The sequence below is a fragment of the Astyanax mexicanus genome, chromosome 19 (assembly GCF_023375975.1).
Source record: "Astyanax mexicanus isolate ESR-SI-001 chromosome 19, AstMex3_surface, whole genome shotgun sequence".
Taxonomy (NCBI): Eukaryota; Metazoa; Chordata; class Actinopteri; order Characiformes; family Acestrorhamphidae; genus Astyanax; species Astyanax mexicanus.
Window position 1 is genome coordinate 29,511,472 of NC_064426.1, and position 21,652 is coordinate 29,533,123.

General features: G+C 38.5%; 2 protein-coding genes across 2 annotated transcripts; both read right to left on the reverse strand.

Moving 5' to 3' along the window:
* Window positions 1-16: 16 nt before the first annotated feature.
* Window positions 17-12,575, reverse strand: mcm5 (minichromosome maintenance complex component 5). The gene is made up of 16 exons (XM_022673607.2): window positions 12,263-12,575; window positions 11,040-11,166; window positions 10,800-10,928; window positions 10,502-10,674; window positions 10,217-10,372; window positions 8,999-9,168; window positions 8,717-8,888; window positions 8,491-8,602; window positions 7,613-7,756; window positions 6,035-6,100; window positions 5,745-5,921; window positions 5,525-5,637; window positions 4,204-4,332; window positions 2,366-2,508; window positions 1,783-1,910; window positions 17-588 (listed from the first exon to the last, which is right to left on the reverse strand). Exons 1-16 carry the CDS (start codon window positions 12,433-12,435, stop codon window positions 487-489), a joined length of 2,214 nt encoding a protein of 737 aa, XP_022529328.1. The 5' UTR covers window positions 12,436-12,575; the 3' UTR covers window positions 17-486.
* A 1,605-nt stretch (window positions 12,576-14,180) lies between these two features.
* On the reverse strand, window positions 14,181-21,288 carry gcat (glycine C-acetyltransferase). The gene is made up of 9 exons (XM_022673600.2): window positions 21,001-21,288; window positions 19,660-19,790; window positions 19,387-19,488; window positions 19,078-19,224; window positions 17,152-17,306; window positions 16,406-16,488; window positions 15,986-16,157; window positions 14,716-14,837; window positions 14,181-14,515 (listed from the first exon to the last, which is right to left on the reverse strand). Exons 1-9 carry the CDS (start codon window positions 21,227-21,229, stop codon window positions 14,364-14,366), a joined length of 1,293 nt encoding a protein of 430 aa, XP_022529321.2. The 5' UTR covers window positions 21,230-21,288; the 3' UTR covers window positions 14,181-14,363.
* Between the last annotated feature and the right edge of the window lie 364 nt (window positions 21,289-21,652).

Consider the following 21,652-nt stretch of genomic DNA (forward strand, 5'->3'; position numbering starts at 1 on the left):
GTATCTGGACACAATGGCAGTTTTACATTTGCACAATGCTTTATTATTTTCTTATGTTTCATACAAAAACATCTCAAGACAAACAGTCCACTTTTCACATCCACATTTTAGCCATCAGCTCAACACAATCATTATTTTCATCATTTATTATAAATGTACATTTCAAATAACAGCAACAAGCTAGTCTTTAATTTTCAGCTAAATATGTGGTATTTAATCCCAGCTGGAATTAATCTGTAGCAATTTTCATAGGCACACAGTTATCTTTATCTGATGATATTAACTGATAACAGATTGATATTAAAATGAGGGTAAGCATAACTGATCCTGTCTGAACTATTTACAAACATTTGTAAGATGGTTTCTTCAAAGAAACAGACTTTCTAACTGCACTAAATGCATTTTTCCAACACTTATCTGAGCAGTCCACTTCTGATGACGGACACAAACAAACACAAACATATATTCATTCAACCACCCAGCCATCTACTTGATCCTGTAGAGCACCTTCCTCTGCATGCGGTGCTGCAGCTCTCCTCTCCTCAGCATCAGATGAAGAACCTTATGGATGGCGTGCTCCGGATATTTCTGCTCAGAAACAGAACACAGAGAGGAGGGTTGTAAATCAGTGTTGCTGCTACACTTTGCAAAAGCCGGCTACAATTTGCACTGATATAGATGGACTGTATTTAAAATGTCACATGACATTTAGAGCCAAGTGGTAGTGGCTAGAACTCAAATTCCTCACAACACAATTTTTTAACCAATAAAAATGTCCCAATATTTACAGAATTTAAAACATTTTACATTGTCTTAAGTTGCAAGCCATTCAGTTTAAAGGCTCTTTTATGCTTAAATGTTAAGCATGGAAATGGAGAGACCGTTTCTATATGTAAACCATGTTCATTCAATACTAGTGGTGTCAATCGAATAAAAACAAACAAACAAACAAACAAACAAAAAAAACACCACACCACAATAGACTGTGATTATTACTTAAGACAGAAGTTTTTATACAGGGTTCTTCCACAATTTTATAAGTCAAATTTAATGCTCAAGACCGCAATAAATATAATTTAAGACACGAAAATATAGTCATATTTTGCATGTTATCTAGCTCGCCGCTAATGTTAGCTAGCTCTCCACTAACCTTAGTCCTCTCCCCAGTGATGTAGATAGATAACTCGCTGCTAACGTTTGTATGTTAGCTAGCTCGGCGCTAACGTTTGCTAGCTCTCCGTTAACCCTAATTCTCTGCCTGGTAATGTTAGCTATCTCGCCCCTAAAGTTTGCATATATGTTTTCCCAATGGCATATAAAAGGAAATACCTACAAATTAACAGTAAATTTAGGACAATTTAAGTCCTTAATTACCCAGATTTTAAGTTAAAAAACGTAAACATTTTAAGAACCTGCAGGAGCCTTGTTATATTTAAATTAAAGAATTAATGTAAGAAATGTAAAAAGCAATTATATTTATATTCGTGGTGTCATTTAAAATACTACTATATACTTGTATGTTTGAGGGGAGATAAGACAGCCCTATTTAATACGCATTTGTGAAAATCCTATGAAAGCTCAGAAATAGGGAATACAGAAAAAAACAGAACAGAAAATTATTGATGGTAAAGATTGTGACTAGCAGAGAATGGCACATTCAATGCAAGAGTGTCCCCACATACACACACATCCCACAGATCAGTGCAGCATTCTTTAGCTCCTATGGGTCACCATATTAGTCAGGTCAGTGTAAGAAGACCTTTATAGTGAGGAGTTACTCACCTGTTTGGTGAAGTCCTGTACGATGCTGTGTTCTGACACTTGAGAGCCAATGGCGAAACGCCTCTTCAGCTGCTTCTCGATGCGAGAGATCATCTCTTGATCCTCCTGAGTGGTGAAACCTTCCACACCTGAAAACAAAAAGGTCACATTTAATAACATTTAATACTTAGAAGCATGGACTTATTTATAATGTCTATTGTACTTTTACTCCATTAAGCTTCTGACACTTTTCAGTATTATTTTGTTACTTATTACATATTCCTTTTAAATGTATATTCAATTAGTGAGTACTTCTGTTTCAACAGTCCACACCACTGACTTGCATTCACCAAAGAAAGGGTCATGCATGCAATGACTTGGATCAGTTTTTCCTACAAGCTTCTAGAACATAAGAGTGACAACCTGAACATTACCAACATTAACTGACCCTGAGCTTTGTTTAAACATTTACAGATCTTGAAACTAAACTAATTGAACAGGCTGAGTAGTTGAAAAGCTTAGGTAAGATACAAACATGGTCATTTCAGTGTATGATCTCTCAGCTGATCCCTGATCAGATCAGAACAGTCACAGTACTACATACCCGAGAGGCTGCCGGACAGCGCAGCATCCAGAGTGGACACCTGGAAGAGCCGAAGAGCCTCGTCGACCTCCTCCTCTCCAGCTATAGCCTGCAGCTTCATCTTAGCAAGAGACTCTGCGATTCTCACCACTGCCTCCAGCTGCCTGCAGGGGGAGACAGAATACAGAGATTTAACACCAGCCCTCATACTTACTTACACTGGGGTCAAAATAAGGACTTGACCTAATATAAAAGGTAAAACAACTTGACCTAAAACAGGGGTTGGTTTGTTTGGGTTTTGCACCAAATCAGCAACATATTGGCTATTTTATGGCAGACAATGTTTATGACTTGAGCATCACAGACTTAAATTAGTTTCTTCATATGAAGAACATCCAGAAAATTAAGTATTAAGTATTTTTTTCAAACAGTTCTTTTATATTTTTGTAACCATATACAAGTTTTTTTTCTGGTGGTTAAAGTGCAGGGCAGTCTACTAAGATGTGTTTAATAGTTTGAGGAGCATCACAGAATTGGCAGGCTGGAGTCAGTTCAGCAACTAGAAGGTGGCAGTGGGTAAGAGTAGTATGTCCAATTCGGCACCTAGTCATGATTGTCTGATCTTGTCTATTATGGAAGTCCATATTGCATTTTATATTAATATTATTAAATGGGGGATATTTAGAGGGCGCCGAGTGGTCCAGCGGTCTAAAGCGCTGCCACTGTGAGCGAGAGGTCGCCAGTTCAAATCCCCGCTCATGCAGCTTTGCCATCAAGCTGTCGGAGCTCAGAGGGAGCACCATTGGCCCTGCTCCCCCCGGGTGGGTAGATGGCACTCTCTCCCCACATCACCAATAGGGTGATGTCTGCAGCAAAGGGCGTCTGTGAGCTGATGTATCAGAATCGAGTCGCTGCACTTCCCTCCGAACTCGCTGGCTACTCGGTAATACTGCATCAGCAGCAGCTCAAAAATGTATCGGAGGAGGCATGTGCTAGTCTTCACCCTCCTGAAGTGTTGGGGCATCACTAGTGATGGGGGAGTCCTAATGACTGGGTTGGGTAATTGGCCGTGTAAATATGGGTTAAAAGTTGAAAAAAAATTGAAACAAAATTATAAAAAAAAAACGGGGGATATTTCATACAATTTATTTTTCTAGGCATCTGTAATCTGAACGTAGCAAATTCCAGGTTTCTTGCTTCTAAAACAGGGGTAAAGCAGCATTTCTCCCCACTTTCCTAGTAAGAAATCTGACTGGTGAGGATGTTTCACATTAAATTTCCTATTTTTAATTAGAAAATTCCGACAGCCAAGCTCAGATGGCATCTTGGAGTTTCTATAATTACCACCCTACTGCAGATAAACACTTGACGGAATTCTTCTTCTTCAAATGTTTTCATTTTTTCCCCCAATTTACACAGCCAATTACCCAACCCACTCATTAGGACTCCCCCCATCACTAGTGATGCCCCAAAACACCAGGAGGGTGAAGACTAGCACATGCTTCCTCCAATGCATGTGAAGTCAGCCACCGCTTCTTTTCGAGCTGCTGCTGATGCAGCATTACCGAGCAGCAAGCGCACTCAGAGGAAAGCGCAGCTACTTGGTTCTGGTACATCAGCTCACAGACGCCCTGTGCTGCTGACATCACCCTAGGAGTGATGTGGGGAGAAAGCACCATCTTCCCACCCAGAGGGAGCAGGGCCAATTGTGCTCCCTCTGAGTGCCGGCAGCTTGATGAGCTAGGGTTCGAACCTGCGACCTCCTGCTCATAGTGGCAGCGCTTTAGACCGCTGGACCACTCGGCTCCCCGGAATGGCTATCCTTATGAAATGCCAAAAAGAAAGAAAGAGGAAGTTACCTGACTGTGATTGGGATGGAGGCTCTGCGGTCGCTCTCCCTCTCGTGCTCTCTTGCACCGCTCCGCATCACCACATAGCGGTTCTTCAGTTTCTCTGCTGCAGCCGCAGACAGACGAGGACCGCATTTCCTGTGAAGCAACGATCTGAGGTCAGTATACCAGAACTGATAAAAACACCCAGAGAATCTCATGATAACACCACTGTGATTGAGGCCATTTTTGTACCCACAGTTGGAACCTTAACAGTTGCTAAACGTTTGCTAGGTGGTGGTTTAGGTATTGATAGACAGTTGCTTAAGGTTTTCTAGGAGGTGGCTAAGCTGTTAATAGGCAGTTGCTAAACATTGGGAGGTGGTCGCAAAGGTGTGGCAAGGTAGTAGTTATGTTTTACCCAAACATTTTCATCTAAAGCTTTAAATCTATTTGACTAAATGATGGCACGCAAACACACAAACTGGTAATAGGGACAGATCCACAAAGTTTTGGATGCAATAAATGGTTCAAAACAAATTGATGATTTAACAAAAAAAGTAAGCTACATAGCAGCATAACAATTCTGTCAAATTTAGTGGCAGTTTCTCTTAAAATGTGACCTTTACAGAATGAGAGTTAAAAGTTTACAGGCACATTTTAGTGCATTCCTAAGTGTGTTTTGGCCATAAAACATGTTTAGAAGCTTACTACTATTGCATTGTATCAGTATTACAGAAAATTCGAATATAATTTAAGACCAATTGGTACTTTTGGCAGAGTTGGCAGTTTGCCAAATTCTGCTGGAAAATGAAATCTGCATCTCCATAAAAGTTGTCAGCAGAGGGAAGCATGAAGTGCTGTAAGATTTTCTGGGAAAACACTGCGCTGATTTTAGACTTAATATAACACAGTGGATCTCCAAGCCATCACTGATTGTGGAAATTGAGATGATGCAGATTTAATTTTCCAGACTTTGCACCTACCACAAATAGCACCTGCCAGAAATACCAATTGGTCTTACATAATATTAAAATTTTCTGGACACTGATTTTTAGTTTTCAATGGCTATAAGCCATAATCATCAACAATAAAATAAATAAACGCTTAAAATAGATCTGTGTGTGTAATACATCTATATAATATATACGCGTTCCACATTTTGAACTGAATTACTGAAATAAAGTAACTTTTCAATGATATTCTAATTTTTCAGGAAAGACATGTCAGAGCTGGTATGGAGTCCATCAAGCAAACAAGGCAACAAATAGTAAAATAAAGGAAGAGAAAGAGAAACTTAGGAGAAAATTAGATAGAAAAGACTAGAAAAAAAACATGCATGTCAACTTACACTCTGGCATAAGCAATGTATTTCTTCAGTGTGGCCAGAGGAATCTCTCCCTCCACACCCTCAGTCTGGGTTTGGGCGCTCAGATGCACGTTCATCACGTGGCGAGCCAGCGTCTGCACAAAAACGCACAGATACAAACATTTATAAGCAAAACCTGTAAAGTTTACACCTTAGGATGGACAATTAATTGCATTGAATGCATTGAATGCATGCTACCCACCATGTCCCTCTGATGGTCGTGCTGGTCCTTGATAATGAAGATCATGTCGAAACGGGACAAGATGGTGGGCATGAAGTCGATGTTATCTTCTCCCTTCGTATCGTCCCAGCGGCCGAACACCGAGTTGGCAGCGGCCAGCACAGAACAGCGAGAGTTTAAGGTGGTGGTGATGCCAGCCTGCACAAAGAGCAGAACAGCAGCTCAGAAAAACCCATTCAGTTTCACTTTAAATGCAAAACAGAACACTGGTTATCTACTGAATCCTGAAAGAACAAACTGAGAAATCGTACCTTGGCGATAGAGATGGTCTGCTGCTCCATAGCTTCATGGATGGCTACTCTGTCGTCTTCCCTCATCTAATGAGAAACAGTTTCAGCTTTAAAACCACGATTTAAGAGACTCAATTTAAAAGCAATGCACCAATTTAAAACAAGACTACCTTTATAAAGGGTTTGTAAATGGTTTACAATTAGTTTATTAATGGTTACTAATTAGTTTGTAAATGCCTTAAAAATCATTAATAAATCAGTTATAACACATACGTAGAAAGGGCAACAATATAGATGGCTGTGGGTTCACTATTTGGCAAACAACAGGTCACTGTTGCCCTTCCAACGTATGTGTTATAATTGATTATTGATGATTTTTAAGGCATTTACAATCTAATTAGTAAACATTAATAAGCTAATTGTAAACCATTTATAAACCCTTTATAAAGGTGGTCTTATTTTAAAGTGGTACCAAAAACAATGATTTTAGTTCTCCTAGACTTCATGAGCACATGAATTTGTGCTGTACAAAACAAAACTCTTAGGACTAATAACCTGAAGCACACCAAATAACCATGGAAGAATTAAAAGTTGTGATGAGCCCATGCCATAACAGTACAAACTAGAAAAGTGTATTTCCCGAGGGAAACAAGATGGTTGCGCAACTAATATGGCTCCCACAGTTCACTATGGTGGTTACTATGGTGTCTGTGGTGGTTGCTAAGGTGTTAATAAGTGGTTGCTTGGTAGTCACCAAGGTGCTACTAGGTTGTTGCTAAGGTGTTGCTATGGTCCTAAGCGGTTGCTAAGGTTTTACTAAGTGGTTGCTTGGTAGTTGCTAAATTGCTACTAGGTTGTTGATAAGGTGTTGCTATAGTATCCTTGGTGGTGGCTATGGTTTTATTAAGCAGTTGCTAACATGTTGATAAGCGGTTGCTAGGTAGTCACTAAGGTGCTATTGGGTGGTTGCTAAGGTGTTGCTATGGTATTCATAGTGGTTGTTAGTAGGTTACTAGAATGCTGCTAAGCAATTGCTAAGGTGTTGATAGGTGGTTGCTAAAGTGTTGCTAAGCTGTTCCTCAGGTGTTACTAAGTGGTTGCTTGGTAGTTTCTAAGGTGCTACTAGATGGTTGGTAAGGTGTTGCGACAGACAGACAGACAGACAGACAGACAGACACTTTATTGATCCCGAAGGAAATTTAGCAAAAATTTAGTATCCTTGGTGGTTGCTATGATGTTATGGTTTTGTTAAACAGTTGCTAAAGTGTTGCTAAGCGGTTGCTAGGTAGTCGCTAAGGTGCTACTTGGTGCTTGCTAAGGTGTTGCTATGGCATCCTTGGTGATTGCTATGATGTTGCTATGGCGTTTTTCAGCATTTGCTAAGGCGTTGCTAGGTGGTTGCCAAGGTGCTCCAAGATGGTTGCTATTGTATTCCTATGGTATCCTTGGTGGGGGCTAGGGAGTTGCTAAGGAGTTGCTATGGTACCTGTAATGGTGGCTCTGGTGTTGCTACACGGTTGCAGTCACAGGATACAACTAGATTTGTAGTGCCAGTGTGAACATGGACTAAAAGTCAATTTCCAGGTTTCCCAGTCTCACCTTGTCAAACTCGTCAATGCAGACCACTCCCCCATCAGCCAGCACCATGGCCCCGCCTTCCATGATGAAGCCTCGTGTGTTGGGGTCTCTGAGCACAGAGGCTGTGAGACCAGCAGCACTGCTGCCCTTACCCGAGGTATACACCTAAAAGAGAATAGTATCAGGTTAAAAATTCTGAAGAAGTGTACTGCATCCTTACAATGAGCACCAGATAGCCTAAGGCTACGTTCACATTACAAGCCACATTGCTCAAAAAAAAAAAATAAAAAATAAAAAATAAATAAATAAAAAAAAAATAAAATATATATATATATATATATATATATATATATATATATATATATATATATATATATATATATATATATATATATATATATATATATATATATTTTTTTTTATAATTTTACTCAGATCGGATTTGGCTATCTTGACGGTTTACATTTACACATGCAAGTGATTTGTATCTGTATCTAAACAAATCTGTCCCTAAAACACCTCACTAAAAGGCCAGGCGGTTTGCTTTTGCTGTTTTTGCACAGCTGCACCAAGAGATGTGTGGGTACGAGAAGCAAGTAGCGCATGCGTAAAAGCAAAAAGATGCAAGAAATCTGATTTGACTGTATACATTCATGTCACAGATCAGATATGCATCCAATTTATAACCAAATATAAAAGTGACTCAAATCTGATTTTTAAAAAAAATTGGGTTTGGCACGTTCACAGCCATAAAAAAAAATAAATCTGATTTGAGTCACTTCACAGCCTGGTAATGTGAACATAGCCCAAGTGTATATGGGAGAACAAACTATGTAACAACCAGCAATTATCTCTATAAACAATAAATTTATCATCATCAAGCTTCTTCCAATGCATACCCCAATAGGAGAGCACCTCTCCACAAACTTCAGCAGCTGAGACTTGGCTGTTCCTGGATCTCCCAGCATCAGCAGATTGATATCTCCTCTGCGCGTCAAACCATCTGGCAACCTGATAAAAAAAAAAAAAAAAAAGTCATACACCTTGTTAATATAACATTATAATGCCCATCATTCCAAGAAAGTAAGAAACAGAGTAATAACCACAGTCTACAAACAGTCTCACCTCTTTCTGGAGCCACCGAACAAAAGACACGCAATGGCTTTCTTCAAGTCATCACTGCCATAGATGGAGGGAGCAAGAGAGCGAGCGATGGAGTCATAGACTGCAGGGGAGGCAGCCAAAGCTCTCAGCTCCTCCTCCTCCAGAGGAGACACTGAACCAGTGGCTCCTCTGCCTGAGAAACAACAGAAAGGTAAAAAAAAGATTTACCAAATTTTATAGGAAATGGCCAAAAGTATAAAGCAATCATCTCGGATAGCAGTTAATTAAAGAGTAAGCACCCACCTGCTCCCTCTGTGTCCACCTGAATACCAACTACTCGAAGGTAAGCAGAGCGGATGCCCACGCCAGCTCCTTTATCGCGTCCTTTGGTCTTGGACGTGGCCATTTTCTTTATGGAGTAGATGCCCATGATGGTCACTCTGTTCCCGGGCACAACACGGTCACACAGGTACCTGAGAGACAAGCAACAAGGGGGAGGGGGTTAGTTTAAGAATATTATGTAAAGTAGTATGTCTGATCTGTACCAAGATGCATGTACAATCATGATAATATTGTGTGTGGGCTTTTTATCAAAAAATAAAAATATATAAAAAAAATTAAGTGGTTCTCAACTACACTTTCTACCATTTTAGTCTGATGTTTTTTATTTGTAACATTATAATAAATACTTATTTATGGCAAAACAGTAAAGAAAATAGGACCATTTAGAACCATCAGGGATCATACATGTTTTAACCAACAAATTGCCATGATTTTTTCCATGCCTTCCATGATCTTTTCTATGCCTTTAAGGCCCATTTAAAATGATTATACGGTTTTTAAAATATTCGTGCAGACATGGACAATAAAACCAAAAATCTAAAACTAAATTAAAACTATAAATCAAAATGGATTATAGTAGGCCTAAAATGAGTCAGATCAAAGGTGGACACACAATATTTATTAATAAATTGTGTCAGCTCCATTATGTAGGCTTAAATTACTGAACATACGCTAAGATGACTTATTTTTTAGCTCAAAATAAATTTTTCACTAATAAACTGAAACACAAAGATTTGTAGACCAAATTTCCATTACTTTCATAAAACATTCTGGACATTTATATTTTTTCCCAAACTTATCCAGGCCTGGAAATTGCCATTTTCAAATTCCATGACTTTTCCAGGTTTTTCATGACCATATCAGCCCTGAACCATTGTTTCTTTTACATCAATATTCAAGTCCAAACCGTGCAAACAAAACTTAGAAAAAATAAAATTAGCTACTTTTTAAGAATATAAAGCAGCTTTTATACAGAACAAGGTGAAAACATAACCTCCTTGTATTTCACATAAGGAAATTTCAACATCACTGCCACATAAGAGGTTTACTGAAATGCCCTCTGGCAGGTTCTATGCATAAAGATGTAAAATCTCAATTACCCCATAAAAATCAGACTAAAACTGTAATTCAATTAATCAAATTTATTTGATTAACCTCCCCGCAGCAGTGTGCACATACCTGTCGCAGTAGAGCTGCATGTGGCGGGGCATTTCTCCATGAGGCACAGCATCAGGAGACTCCTGCAGACGGAGGGTCTGGAAGTCCACGCAAACACAGCGGTCTGGGATGATGAAGTAGGGGTCCACAGGACACTTCACACGGCCCGCCTGCTCCCTGCAGACCAAGGAGGAGCGTACGAGGTTTACTACACAAACTGAGGTCTGATGTGAAACAGTGAATGATTTCGCTTTGAACAATATTAATAGCCGGATACATAACCGAAATTAAAAAAAAAAGACTCACGTGTTGCACTTGCGGGGCAGAGCATAGCCCTGTAGTCCAGGGGGCAGAGGGATGTTACTGATGACCGCACGACAGCCTCGGCACTGCAGACACACTCTGGTGGCTTTGGCTCGAACTGCTGAGGAGGAGATGATGATACCAGGGATCTTCACCAAACGAGACACTTGCTCTGACTGTGGAAAATGGGAAAAGCAAAAAATATATATGAATAAACAAAAATAAGAGATAGCAAGGATGGCAAGCAGTCATAGGTAAACATATATACACTGCAGAGTTGACGAGCCCCCAGATATCTTACCTTCAGACTCCGTATGGACGCAGGATGGGCATCACTCTTCAGCATGACCTGGATGTCCTGCACGGTCTCTTCTCCTACAGGCCGTGGGCGAGTGACCTCATCAGCTACTTCTTGGGCTGCCTCTTCCAGCTACCAATAAACAGAGCAGATCAATGCACAATGAACAAAAACCAAGAACTGCATTTTTACTCGGAGATTCTGTAGAATATACATGTCTAATTTTACACTGTGTGTACTCACCAGAGGAAGGTTCTCTGTGGGCAGCTTATACAGACAGTCTGACAGGTCCTCATCAAAACTGGCCAGGTCCTCCATCTCCACCTCCACCCAGTACTCTCCAAGAGTGTAGTGCCTCTTGAGCTCATCTCTGTGGGAAAAAAAAAAGAAAGTCAGCACAATAAACAAAAGAAGAAGGTGGGCTAGGTGCATTTCTGTTAATAAATTTATTTATTTAGATTAGTATTAATAAAAGTTTTTAAATAATTTTATTTTTATGAACATGTATAAATACAAATTAGAAAGTAGTCACAATTAAATATTTGCATTTTTTACATTTATGAAAAAAAAAACCTTGACAGATCTCCACTCCAGAATACAATGGCTTCTTATTTCAATAAAAAAAAATAATTAAAATAAAAATATAGAGGAGAATAGAAAAGAGGGAAGGGTGTATTATTCATTGTCTATTATAGATTTATTGCTGTCTATATAGGTTAAAACGGATTTTCCCCCTACAGCCCCTTAGTGAAATTTTCTCATCAAGTCTCTAAGCCACACAGAAGTTGGAGGGTGTTTTGATTTCCGGTGTAATAAAAGTCTCCTACGAGCAAGAAGAGTTGTAAAGGCAATGACTATTTCGTGACTTTCATCAGATAAAGTTTCACCAAAAAAAAAAAAAAAAAAAAAAAAAAAAAAAGACAGCTAGTGGGTTAGGCAGTAATAAAAAAGTGTTTGTCCTAATACTTATTTTGTTAACGTTTCATCTTTCTGGTGTGCTTTGGTATAACTTTTACCACTGCTGCTGTAACACTGAATTTCTCCACTAGGGGTCAAATAAATAATTCTTATAGCTCTTGTTTTCTTAATTTTAAATCACATACTCTTCACAATATGACAACATTCTGCAGTAAGCGAAGCTTTAAAAAAAAATATGTTATGAGATATTAGACAGCTAACGCTAAATTAGCTAGCGTTAGCTCAGTTTAAAAAAATGAGCTAACCCTAGCCAGGTCAACCAGTTCAGTAAGCAATAAAAACGTTTTAATTCCAAATAAAAAGTGCAGAAACCTCTTATATAAGGTTTAAAAATGTATAATTTTAGTCACGATTTTCTGTGCTGGCACAGGTAAAAGTAGAGTTAACTAGAGTTATCCAGCACCACCATATCTAACGTTACACAAAGGGTCAACAAAAGATAATCAGAAGCCTCTTTCAGATTAACTCAGTTTTATAAGTAGATTTACCTGTATTTGTAGGTAAATCCAGTGCGGTCCGTGCCGACTCTGAACTGCCTCAGGAACTCCCGAAAGCGCTTTTTAATCTGACTGCGCTTCACAGAGCCTTCATCCCCCACTCCTTCTCCTCCTCCTCCGAAACTGTCACTGTAATAAACCCCGGGATCGTCAAATCCGGACATTCTGCCCTTTTTATAAGATTACAGACTATTTAAAAGAAAGAATAATCAAAAACTGATCAATATCAGCGATTGTCCGCGCTCCGCTCGCCTGTATACACACAGCTTCTTCCTCTATGGACAAAGTGCCTACCACGCTGATCAGTTTCGCGGCAAAACGCCGAGACTCCGCCCCCTGGTCAAATTCAGCCGCGCTCATTGGAGCTGCGCGGGTATACGTCTTATAAAAGGCGGGGACAAATGTCCGCCGTGGCGGGAATTTTTTTTTTTGGCGGTATGTAACAAAGGGAGGTAGCTAAGAGTTAACCTGGGGCTGACCCAATATGGCGTTTATGCTGTTGCACCAATATGAGGAGTTTAAATAACTTACAACACTGACCCACTTCTTATGAATAATGTACACATTCTCTACAGGCTACATACAGTGCAATCATAATATACATCAGTTAACATGGCCATTCAGACATTTAGTCTGAAGTTGTTACTGAGAATATCCATACCAAATGGTGAGATCCATGTTTGTTTCTCCTATTTTATCCAGATAATCACATTAATTCTATTCTTAATGCACAGTTAAAACTACCAAGCATGCCCACAATTAATGCCTGTCCAACAAACTACTACTACCCAATAATACTACAGAGTACTACGCTATACGTTCCAGTGTTCCCCAATACCAACCAATATTGCTGAATACTACCCTACATAACCTACACTATCCTATAATACTCTGTATTACCTATGCTATCCTATACTACTCTATATTACGTACACAACCCAATACTACCCAATATTACTCTACACTATTCTATATTACGTACACAACCCAATACTACCCAATATTACTCTACACTATTCTATATTACCTACACAACCCAATACTACCCAATATTACTCTATACATTATAGTATCAATACTACCCTGTATTATCCACACTATTCTATATTACCTACATTATCATATACTACCCTATATTACCTACACAACCCAATACTACCCCATATTACTCTATACTACAATACTACCCTATATTACCTACACTATCCTATACTACCCTACATTACCTACACAACCAATACTATCCAATATTACACTGTACTGTATTACACAAACTCCAGTCAGAGAAATATACTGTAAATAATGTATACTTAAAATATCAGCTCATGATATATATTGATACTGAATTATTGTCCAGCCTTACATTAGTTTTGGTAATTAGAGCCAATGAAAGCACCTGTTTCAGGAAAGATATTGCAGTGGGTCCAAAATTTTAAACTTTAAAGCGATTTAATTGTCACCAAGGTAAATCACAAGTCTCTAAGTGTCAGCATATAATTAGTTGAGTCTTGCTAGATTTGCTTTTATCATCTGTTTGGTGTTAAGTCTCTGCTTGACATTCAATTTTTTTTTAAACTGCGTTTGATATTATAACAGTCTTCTAAAATATTTTTTTTCTTTTTTACAAGTGTGTGGATGGCTTAAGGACAATAGTATGGCATTACTCTGCAAGCACTGAGAAACTAGCAGGCTCACTGTATGCAAGACTGTCACTCGATTCTTTTGGAGATTTACAATAAAATGTTAAAGAGTGGATATAGCACCGGATTTCATTCTGATACTGGGTTTGCAACATTTAAATTAGCTTCAAAGCCATTTAGTGAAAGGTTAGCATGAGAAATAACTCTTAGCAAAGACTGACTAAAGGATAAACTGTGATGATTATAAGGAAAAAGGCAAGGAAACATAGTTAAACAAAAGCATTTATTAGTGCAAAACACTTTGATTTAAATTTCAGCAGCACTAAATAACATTTTTAAAATCTGTTTTTTTAGTGTAAAGCTTTGCTGTAACAGTCCATTTACTAGAAGCAGTTCTTTCTCCATGTTGAATCTATGATCCTTGAAAGGCACTTGTTTCTATGAGTGTTACGTTATGATATGACGCCGTGCTTCCTGCCAGTCTGTATGAACGCGTCCACTGTACGGTCGATGTCTGAGTCGGTGTGTGCAGCCGAGATCTGGACTCGGATACGGGCTTTTCCTTTCGGAACCACGGGGTAGGAGAATCCAATCACATACACGCCTAAGAGAAAAAAAGGAAAAATTACTTTCTGATTGTTGTTACATTATCTTCTTAAATTACACCACCATGTTTACAGTTTTATTTGCAAACGTGTATTAAGAGTGCAATTATAAGTATCTGTTAATTTATCTCAGAAAACGGCAAATCAGAACAGACTGCTTTCCAACCTGAAACTGCGGAAAAAATTTTTTTGGTCTTACCAAGTTTAAGCATGTCGTCAGCCATTAATGAAGCCAGACGTGCGTCTCCCAGCATCACAGGGCAGATGGGGTGAGCGGCACCTGCAATGGTGAACCCTGCCTGGGTCATACCGTTTCTAAACCTGATGGATGAGAAGAGAAAGAGGCGTTTGTATTTGAGAGTTGATACTATGAATAACTGATATTTTTATGTAATGAGCAAAACTTAGAACATATAAATCACCATTGATTTACCACACTCATTGCCATTAGATTAAACAGGAATAAACAGCTACTTTTAAAATTATTTCCCTTTAGACATTACTGTGCTGTGCTGAATTGTAACAAATGTACTGTGAAAAACATCATTTTTAGTTTTTACTCTTTTGGAGCGAGCAGTTACACATACTATTAAATTGGATTCTTTATTACATTCTTACTGCTTGATATACAGCATATGCAGCTTTTCGCCCCACTACCCTACCCAATACTATTCATTACTGCTCTATTTATTCCAGTATTACGCTACACTGCCCAATATTATTCTATACATTCCAGTACTACCCATTACTGCTCTAAATACACAATACTACCCTATACTACCCTGCACTACCAATACTACTCTATATGTTCCAGTGTTCTCCAATAGTATCATATAATATTCTCTACATTACCCAATACTACTATATACTACAGTCTACTGCCCAATATTCCCTAAACTACACAATACTACCCTATCACCCTAATAATACCTATCACTCCTCTATACATCCTAGTGCTACCTAATAATACCATACACTAATACCCAATACTTCACAATAATACCTTATACCACCCTATACTGGCATCTCCAGCTTATATAAGGCAATGGTGATCTGTTATGTTGCACGGGTGGCACATGAAAGGAACAAATGCCTCTATGGATGGTCTGATTATGAATAATTTGATTTGGCACATTTTTTGGAAAACTTTTGTAAATGTTTGTATAGAACTTCGATTGTAAGTTAGAAGACTATGTTAAATGCAGGCCTTTTGATTGCTTTTGTTTGTTTGTTTGTTTGTTTGCAGGCCTTAATCTGACTCAGAATATTTTTACAACAAATCTCAGTTGAGAAATATATATTCAAAGTTGTAGAGAATGTAGACATCTCTTTCTGTTCATTCTAACATTTAGCAATCTGACCATGAATAGCCCCAGGCAAACACAGCGAGCCTTTCTATCTGCAGGTCAGCACAAATCTGTAACTGAATAAACACAGCACTGAACCTCCCCTCTCTCCTTTATTCCTACCTCATGGTTTTAGCCGCCATGCTCTGCGCAATTTCATTGGAAGCCAGGAGCAGTTCCACAGCACGAGTGGCAGAGCCCACCACAGGAGGGGGGAGAGAGTTGGAGAAGAGATAAGGACGAGAGCGCTGCCTGAGAAGGTCGATTAAAGGTTTAGGTCCAACTGTGTAACCGCCTGAGAGAATAAAACTGGGAGTTATGACAAGAAACACGTGGCACTGTATATTTGCTTAATGTATATAAGCAATGCACAAATATACGCTAAGTTTAAAATAGTGTTTCTGCATACAAATTTGCATTCACAATTTAAAGACACAATAATAATTAATGCATTTTAAATCAGTTCATCTACACCTATTCTCATAATTTATATAATTTAAAATCTAAACAGCCTGACATTTATAAATTAATAATATTACTTGCCTGCTGCCCCACCCAGAGCTTTGCCCAATGTGGAGTTCACTATGTGCACTCTGTCCATCACCCCCAGAAGCTCATCAGTACCTCTGTGTAAAAAACAGAGCAACATACATTTTCCTCAATGTCTTGCCAATAAAAAGCATTACCACACACAGTGAGCAAGCGGCAGAAATCACAAGCACATGTCCAAGCAGTGGTCCTTATCGTTCACAGGACAAGGCAAAAGTCATGGGACATGATACCAGTTCCTGTCCCATTACAAGTTAGTGTATTTATCTAAAACAGGCAAATTTCACTACCCCAAACTGTTTTAGACAGTCTGACAGACAGACAGACATATATTGTACATAAGTTGATAATGCTGATTATGGTGACAGGCAGGCCTCTTTCTAGAATATAGTAAAAATATAAAATAAAAATAGTGTTTTAAAACTTTGAAAAAGTTTACATACAGACACATTTCCATTAATGACTTCTCCTCGATCAGTACAATGATTGAGTGTGTGTTAATTTATTGTACAATATGTTGATAATGTAATTATCGTGACAGGCCTAACCAGTGCAAATAGAAAAGACGACTGTTGTCAGTCATTAAATAAATGTAAGTTTACAGCCCTGTCCAGATTATAGTCTGATTTTGTTTTGCCTTGGAAACAATACTCTCATTCTTTAAATATGGCAAGATAATTACAGTTTTCCAGTTTAGGTTAGGTTCATTTAGGTCTCCTCTATCATACTTTTCTACTTACCTGCCTCGAATCCCCAGGAAACCTGTGGCATGGCATTCATCGATAAAGACCAAGGCTCCATACTGCTCAGCAAGGTCACAGATCCCCACCAGAGGAGCCACGTCCCCATCCATAGAGAATACACCATCTGTCACCACCAGCCTCAGACGAGATGACTGCGGGTGAGAAAATAAGGCAGATTTTAGGTTCTGATATGCAAGAATCCACTAAGAGCGCTGCTGATCTGACCACTGCTTCTGAATGACTGCCAACACAATAAATTAAAAGGGGGGAAAAAGAATGCAAAAAGGGGCATAACCTCTAAAATCTTGTTTGTATGCCTAAAATAAATTTAGCCAACGTATCTTTTTTGCATGAGCCGTTAAAAAAACATGCTTGACTGTCAGTCAACTGTATGACATCCAAACTGACTGGTATCTCCTAATGTTCCTAACAGTGAATATTGGAAGAGAAAGATGACCATCCTAGCAACCAAAAGAAAGCAAGATCAACTGTGCTGTCCGGCATAACCGTGGCTGCATTACTTTTTTTTTTTCTCGTTTTTTTTAAAGTTTTTCCATTTTTCATAAAGATCTGTGCTCAGTGAGCAGCATGTAAGGCTAATGCCTAAACACAATACAACAAACAGTAAGAATGACAGTAAGAAAATCCTTTAATCTTAAAGACAGTCAGCAGGGGGTTAACTTAAGTCAGCTTAATGTACTTTCCTAAGCAAGACTGGTAACCCAGGGGAAATGACTGATGAGAAAGATGCATGAGAAAATCAACCATGTAAAGAAAACCTTTTAAGCGCAAAACTTTTAACTGCCTGTCAGCAAACAACAGTATATTTAATGACCATCTTGACAATCATTACTTCAACAAAAACACCAAAAAGCCAAGAGTGCTCAAACGTTTGGTTGGTTTTATTAAAAACACAACATTTCATAGTTCTTCTTTCTTTTTTATTATTATAATACATTAACTCTTAAACAGAAAAACAGGTCAATTTTAGCCTTATTAGCCTTGGCGTAGTTATAGACGAACAGTTATCATTCTTGAGCCATGCTGCAAATCTGACTCATTCATGCTGTTTTTTCCTTTATAACTTCCAAACAATTTGATCATTTATTTCTTAAGGAAGCCACACAAAATTTCTTTTGTAATCTCTCGTAATTTCAAGACGTGACTACTGGAACTTCCTTCTGGCTGGTCTTGCGTTGTGAGTTATTAGATTCATGCAAGTGATTCAGAATGAATTTAGTCTTCAATATTTTTGGCCTACAAAGCCAAAACCGGACCAGATCCTATATACTTGATGGCAAAGATCAAAGCCAGATCTGTATCAAGAGCTCTTTAAGCTTCCAGCACAGCTTAGATTGACCCACCACCCCTCAAGTCCCAAAGACAGACATCCAAAGTTATCTCTGTCCTGCATCAAGGTGGTGGAAAGAAATTTCACTGGATGTCAGAACAGCTCCCAGAGTCACTCACTGTCTTCGAACGCCAAGTAAAGAGTTCCTAAACTAACACATTTCTCCTTTAAAACATCATCAAGGTTTGATGTTTCTTTCAGATTTTTGTCTCTACAATCTAGCTATGGATATTTCAGCTAAACAACAAAGCACTGAATACCCTAAATGTTAATGTACATATAAATAAATAAGAAAACTGGGTGTGACATAAAGCTCTTTTTAACTATTTTATTTCTAGCTTTTTTATTATTTATTATGTATTATTCTATCTTATTTTCATAAGGGATTAATCTGCTGATTTCTCAAATAATTTACTGACTGGTGTCTGATTATCTGTCCAGTTTCACTTTTTTCAATAATAAACTTATTAAAAAAGTACAAGTACAAATACACATTATAGTTATGCATTTTCATAACACAATATATCTAACAGTGCTGTACCGCTGCAACCCTACTACCATGTACTGCCCACCTGAGACTCTTTCAGCTTATCCTCCAAATCATTCAGGTCCATGTGCTTGTAGCGGAGTCTTTTGGCACGGCACAGTCTAATTCCATCGATGATTGATGCATGATTCAATTCATCAGATAACACTGCATCTTCAGGACCCAACAGAACCTATAACAAGAATATATAACAGCAACATCACTATTAGAACAGAGAGGAATGTGACAGTACATATAATGGAAATGGTCATTTTGTATAAAATATATACAATTGCTGTGGTGCTCAAATGCATCTATCTTAAAATGCAACAGATGCATTGCACAGATGACAAACCTCAAAAAGTCCAGCATTAGCATCAAAACAGCTGGCATACAGGATGCAGTCCTCTCTTTCATGGAACTGAGCAAGCTTCTGCTCTAGTTTCTTGTGGAGGTCCTGAGAAAAAAAAAAAGGAAAAATGTTTAATACACAGCATATACTTAAAAGGTAATCTCCCAAAAAAGAAACAGCAGGACTGCAAACAATCTCCCACAGTATCCACAGCTCCAGCCCACATAACAATAATGTTATTGTGCAATGCTGTAAGATTAGCTCTTTCTCTTTTACCTGCGTCCCACAGATGAACCTGACCGAACTCAGACCGGCTCCGTAATTCTGGAGCGCCTCAATTCCAGCCTGAATAACCTCTGGATGACTGGACAGGCCCAGGTAGTTATTGGCACAGAAGTTTAGTATATCTAAAGTGAAGAAAAGAGGGAAATATATGTAAAAACAACTGTATTCAACTAACTAACCAAACGTCCATTTAACACAAAGGGTGGAATATATCAGTGAACTTCAGTCAAATGTAGAAATATGTGTGCCAAGCTTCTGCACTTTTGTAATGTTAGCTACTAGCCATATTGTGACACTGTTTACACAAGAGCAGGAAGGAGAGGACAATAGGCAGTAGAGAACAATAGGCAAACAATGACCGAGAAGTTGTGGTGCTTTAAACTATATTTCTTTATAAATTTGACATTTATTTTCATATTTTTATTCTTTTGTTTTTTTTTCTAGAATATCAGACCTGGTCATTTATTTATTAAAGACAATTGTCCAATATTACATAGATTTTCATGTGCTGGCACACTGTTCAACATCCTTGCAATAGTGTAAAAATGTGTGTGTGCCTATGAATTAAAAAATTGTAGAAAATATAATAAATAAAAATAAGAGTAACAATATCTGATTTACAATTGTATAAAACTATTTTAAAAGTCACATTCATAAAGGGATCAGGGTAAAAAAGTCTTAGCGAAATTGTGAGTCAAAATACCAGGACAACATGATTTTTGCCATAATTTTGAATAGTAATTTGTTTAGTAAGGCACCGATGTGGGAATTCTCGGATGTCAGTGATATCCGATATTGCACATGTATATCTGTATCTACCAATGCTGATATACATATTTATATCTTACAGAGAGACTTGACACCCTGCTAAAACTTAACAAGCAAATGTAACATGTATATAAATTATATTATACATTTCAACCAACTGTATGCAAATAATAATATGAAAGAAGATTCCTAAGAAAGATGGTTTCACATATTTTGATTTCACATTTATTTACAGCTTTAAACCCTCTTTTTTAAATAAACAGGTAATGTAAAAAAATACATCTTATTAAAACGAATAAAACTAAATAAAAATGTGTGTGTGTGTTTCTATAATTATAGATATCTGTAACAGTAGTTTTACTAGTAAACATGCCATTAATGCAATGCTTGGCAATCCAGGTCCAGGCAGTAGAAATCCACAACCATGATTTCGATCCAACGATCCAACTGCCTGGGAGGCTCTGCTGAAGCCGCGGTGCACCCGAGCTTACCAGGCAGTTGGAACGAAATCCTGGAGTGTATTTTAACCGCCTGGACCTGGATTGCCCAGGTCTAAGCACTTACCCCCGCTGCTGCCGTCCACGCTGATATGAGCTCCCTGTTTGGAAGTAATCACCCGCTCTCCTTTCCAGGTTCCCGCAACGCGGATCGACTCCAGCTCGGTCTCCAGCACAGACCGCGCCTGGGCCACGGCTCCGTACGGCCGGCTGGAGGCGGTGAGTGTCCGGGAGCGCAGCAGCTGCAGTCCTCTCAGCGGAAGACTGAGTTTAGGGAACAGCGCGTTAAGTGACATGGCGCTGCTGCTGTCAAACCGAGCGAGACTGAGCAAGACTGCGCGAGCGGAGCGGGGCTGTGACGTGTAGAGCAGGAGGAGGAAACACCACGTCTAAATGGGAGTAGGCGAATCCACCAATCAAATGACCCTGATGTGTGTGTTTGTCTGTTATGTGTTTGTGTGTTTTGTTGTGTGTGTGTGTGTGTCAGTTTTTTTTGTGTATATTTGTTTTAATAAGTGTGTGTGTTTGTGTGCATATGTGTGTATTTGTGTTTGTTTGTGTGTGTTAATTTGTGTTGTGTTTGTGTGTACTTGTGTTTATTTGTGTGTGCGTGTGTGTGTATCTGCGTTTGTGTGTATTTGTAAGAAAAAATAAAATAATAAAATCACTTTTTATTAGTCCCACAGTGGGAAAAAATACAGTATTACAGCTGCAAAGGG

Bases quoted from the DNA above. Each gene is read 5' to 3' on its own strand.
- gcat (XM_022673600.2), bottom strand. From the start codon at position 21,229: ATGTCACTTAACGCGCTGTTCCCTAAACTCAGTCTTCCGCTGAGAGGA. The intron at 16,489-17,151 runs GTAAGTAGAAAA...TTTTTTACACAG, and splicing joins TTCCTGGGGATTCGAGGCAG to AGGTACTGATGAGCTTCTGG. The intron at 14,516-14,715 runs GTAAGACCAAAA...TTTTTCTCTTAG, and splicing joins TGACGACATGCTTAAACTTG to GCGTGTATGTGATTGGATTC.
- mcm5 (XM_022673607.2), bottom strand. From the start codon at position 12,435: ATGTCCGGATTTGACGATCCCGGGGTTTATTACAGTGACAGTTTCGGA. The intron at 7,757-8,490 runs GTATGCATTGGA...ATTCTCTTTTAG, and splicing joins AGAGGTGCTCTCCTATTGGG to GTGTATACCTCGGGTAAGGG. The intron at 5,922-6,034 runs GTACGATTTCTC...CTCTTTGTGCAG, and splicing joins AGACCATCTCTATCGCCAAG to GCTGGCATCACCACCACCTT.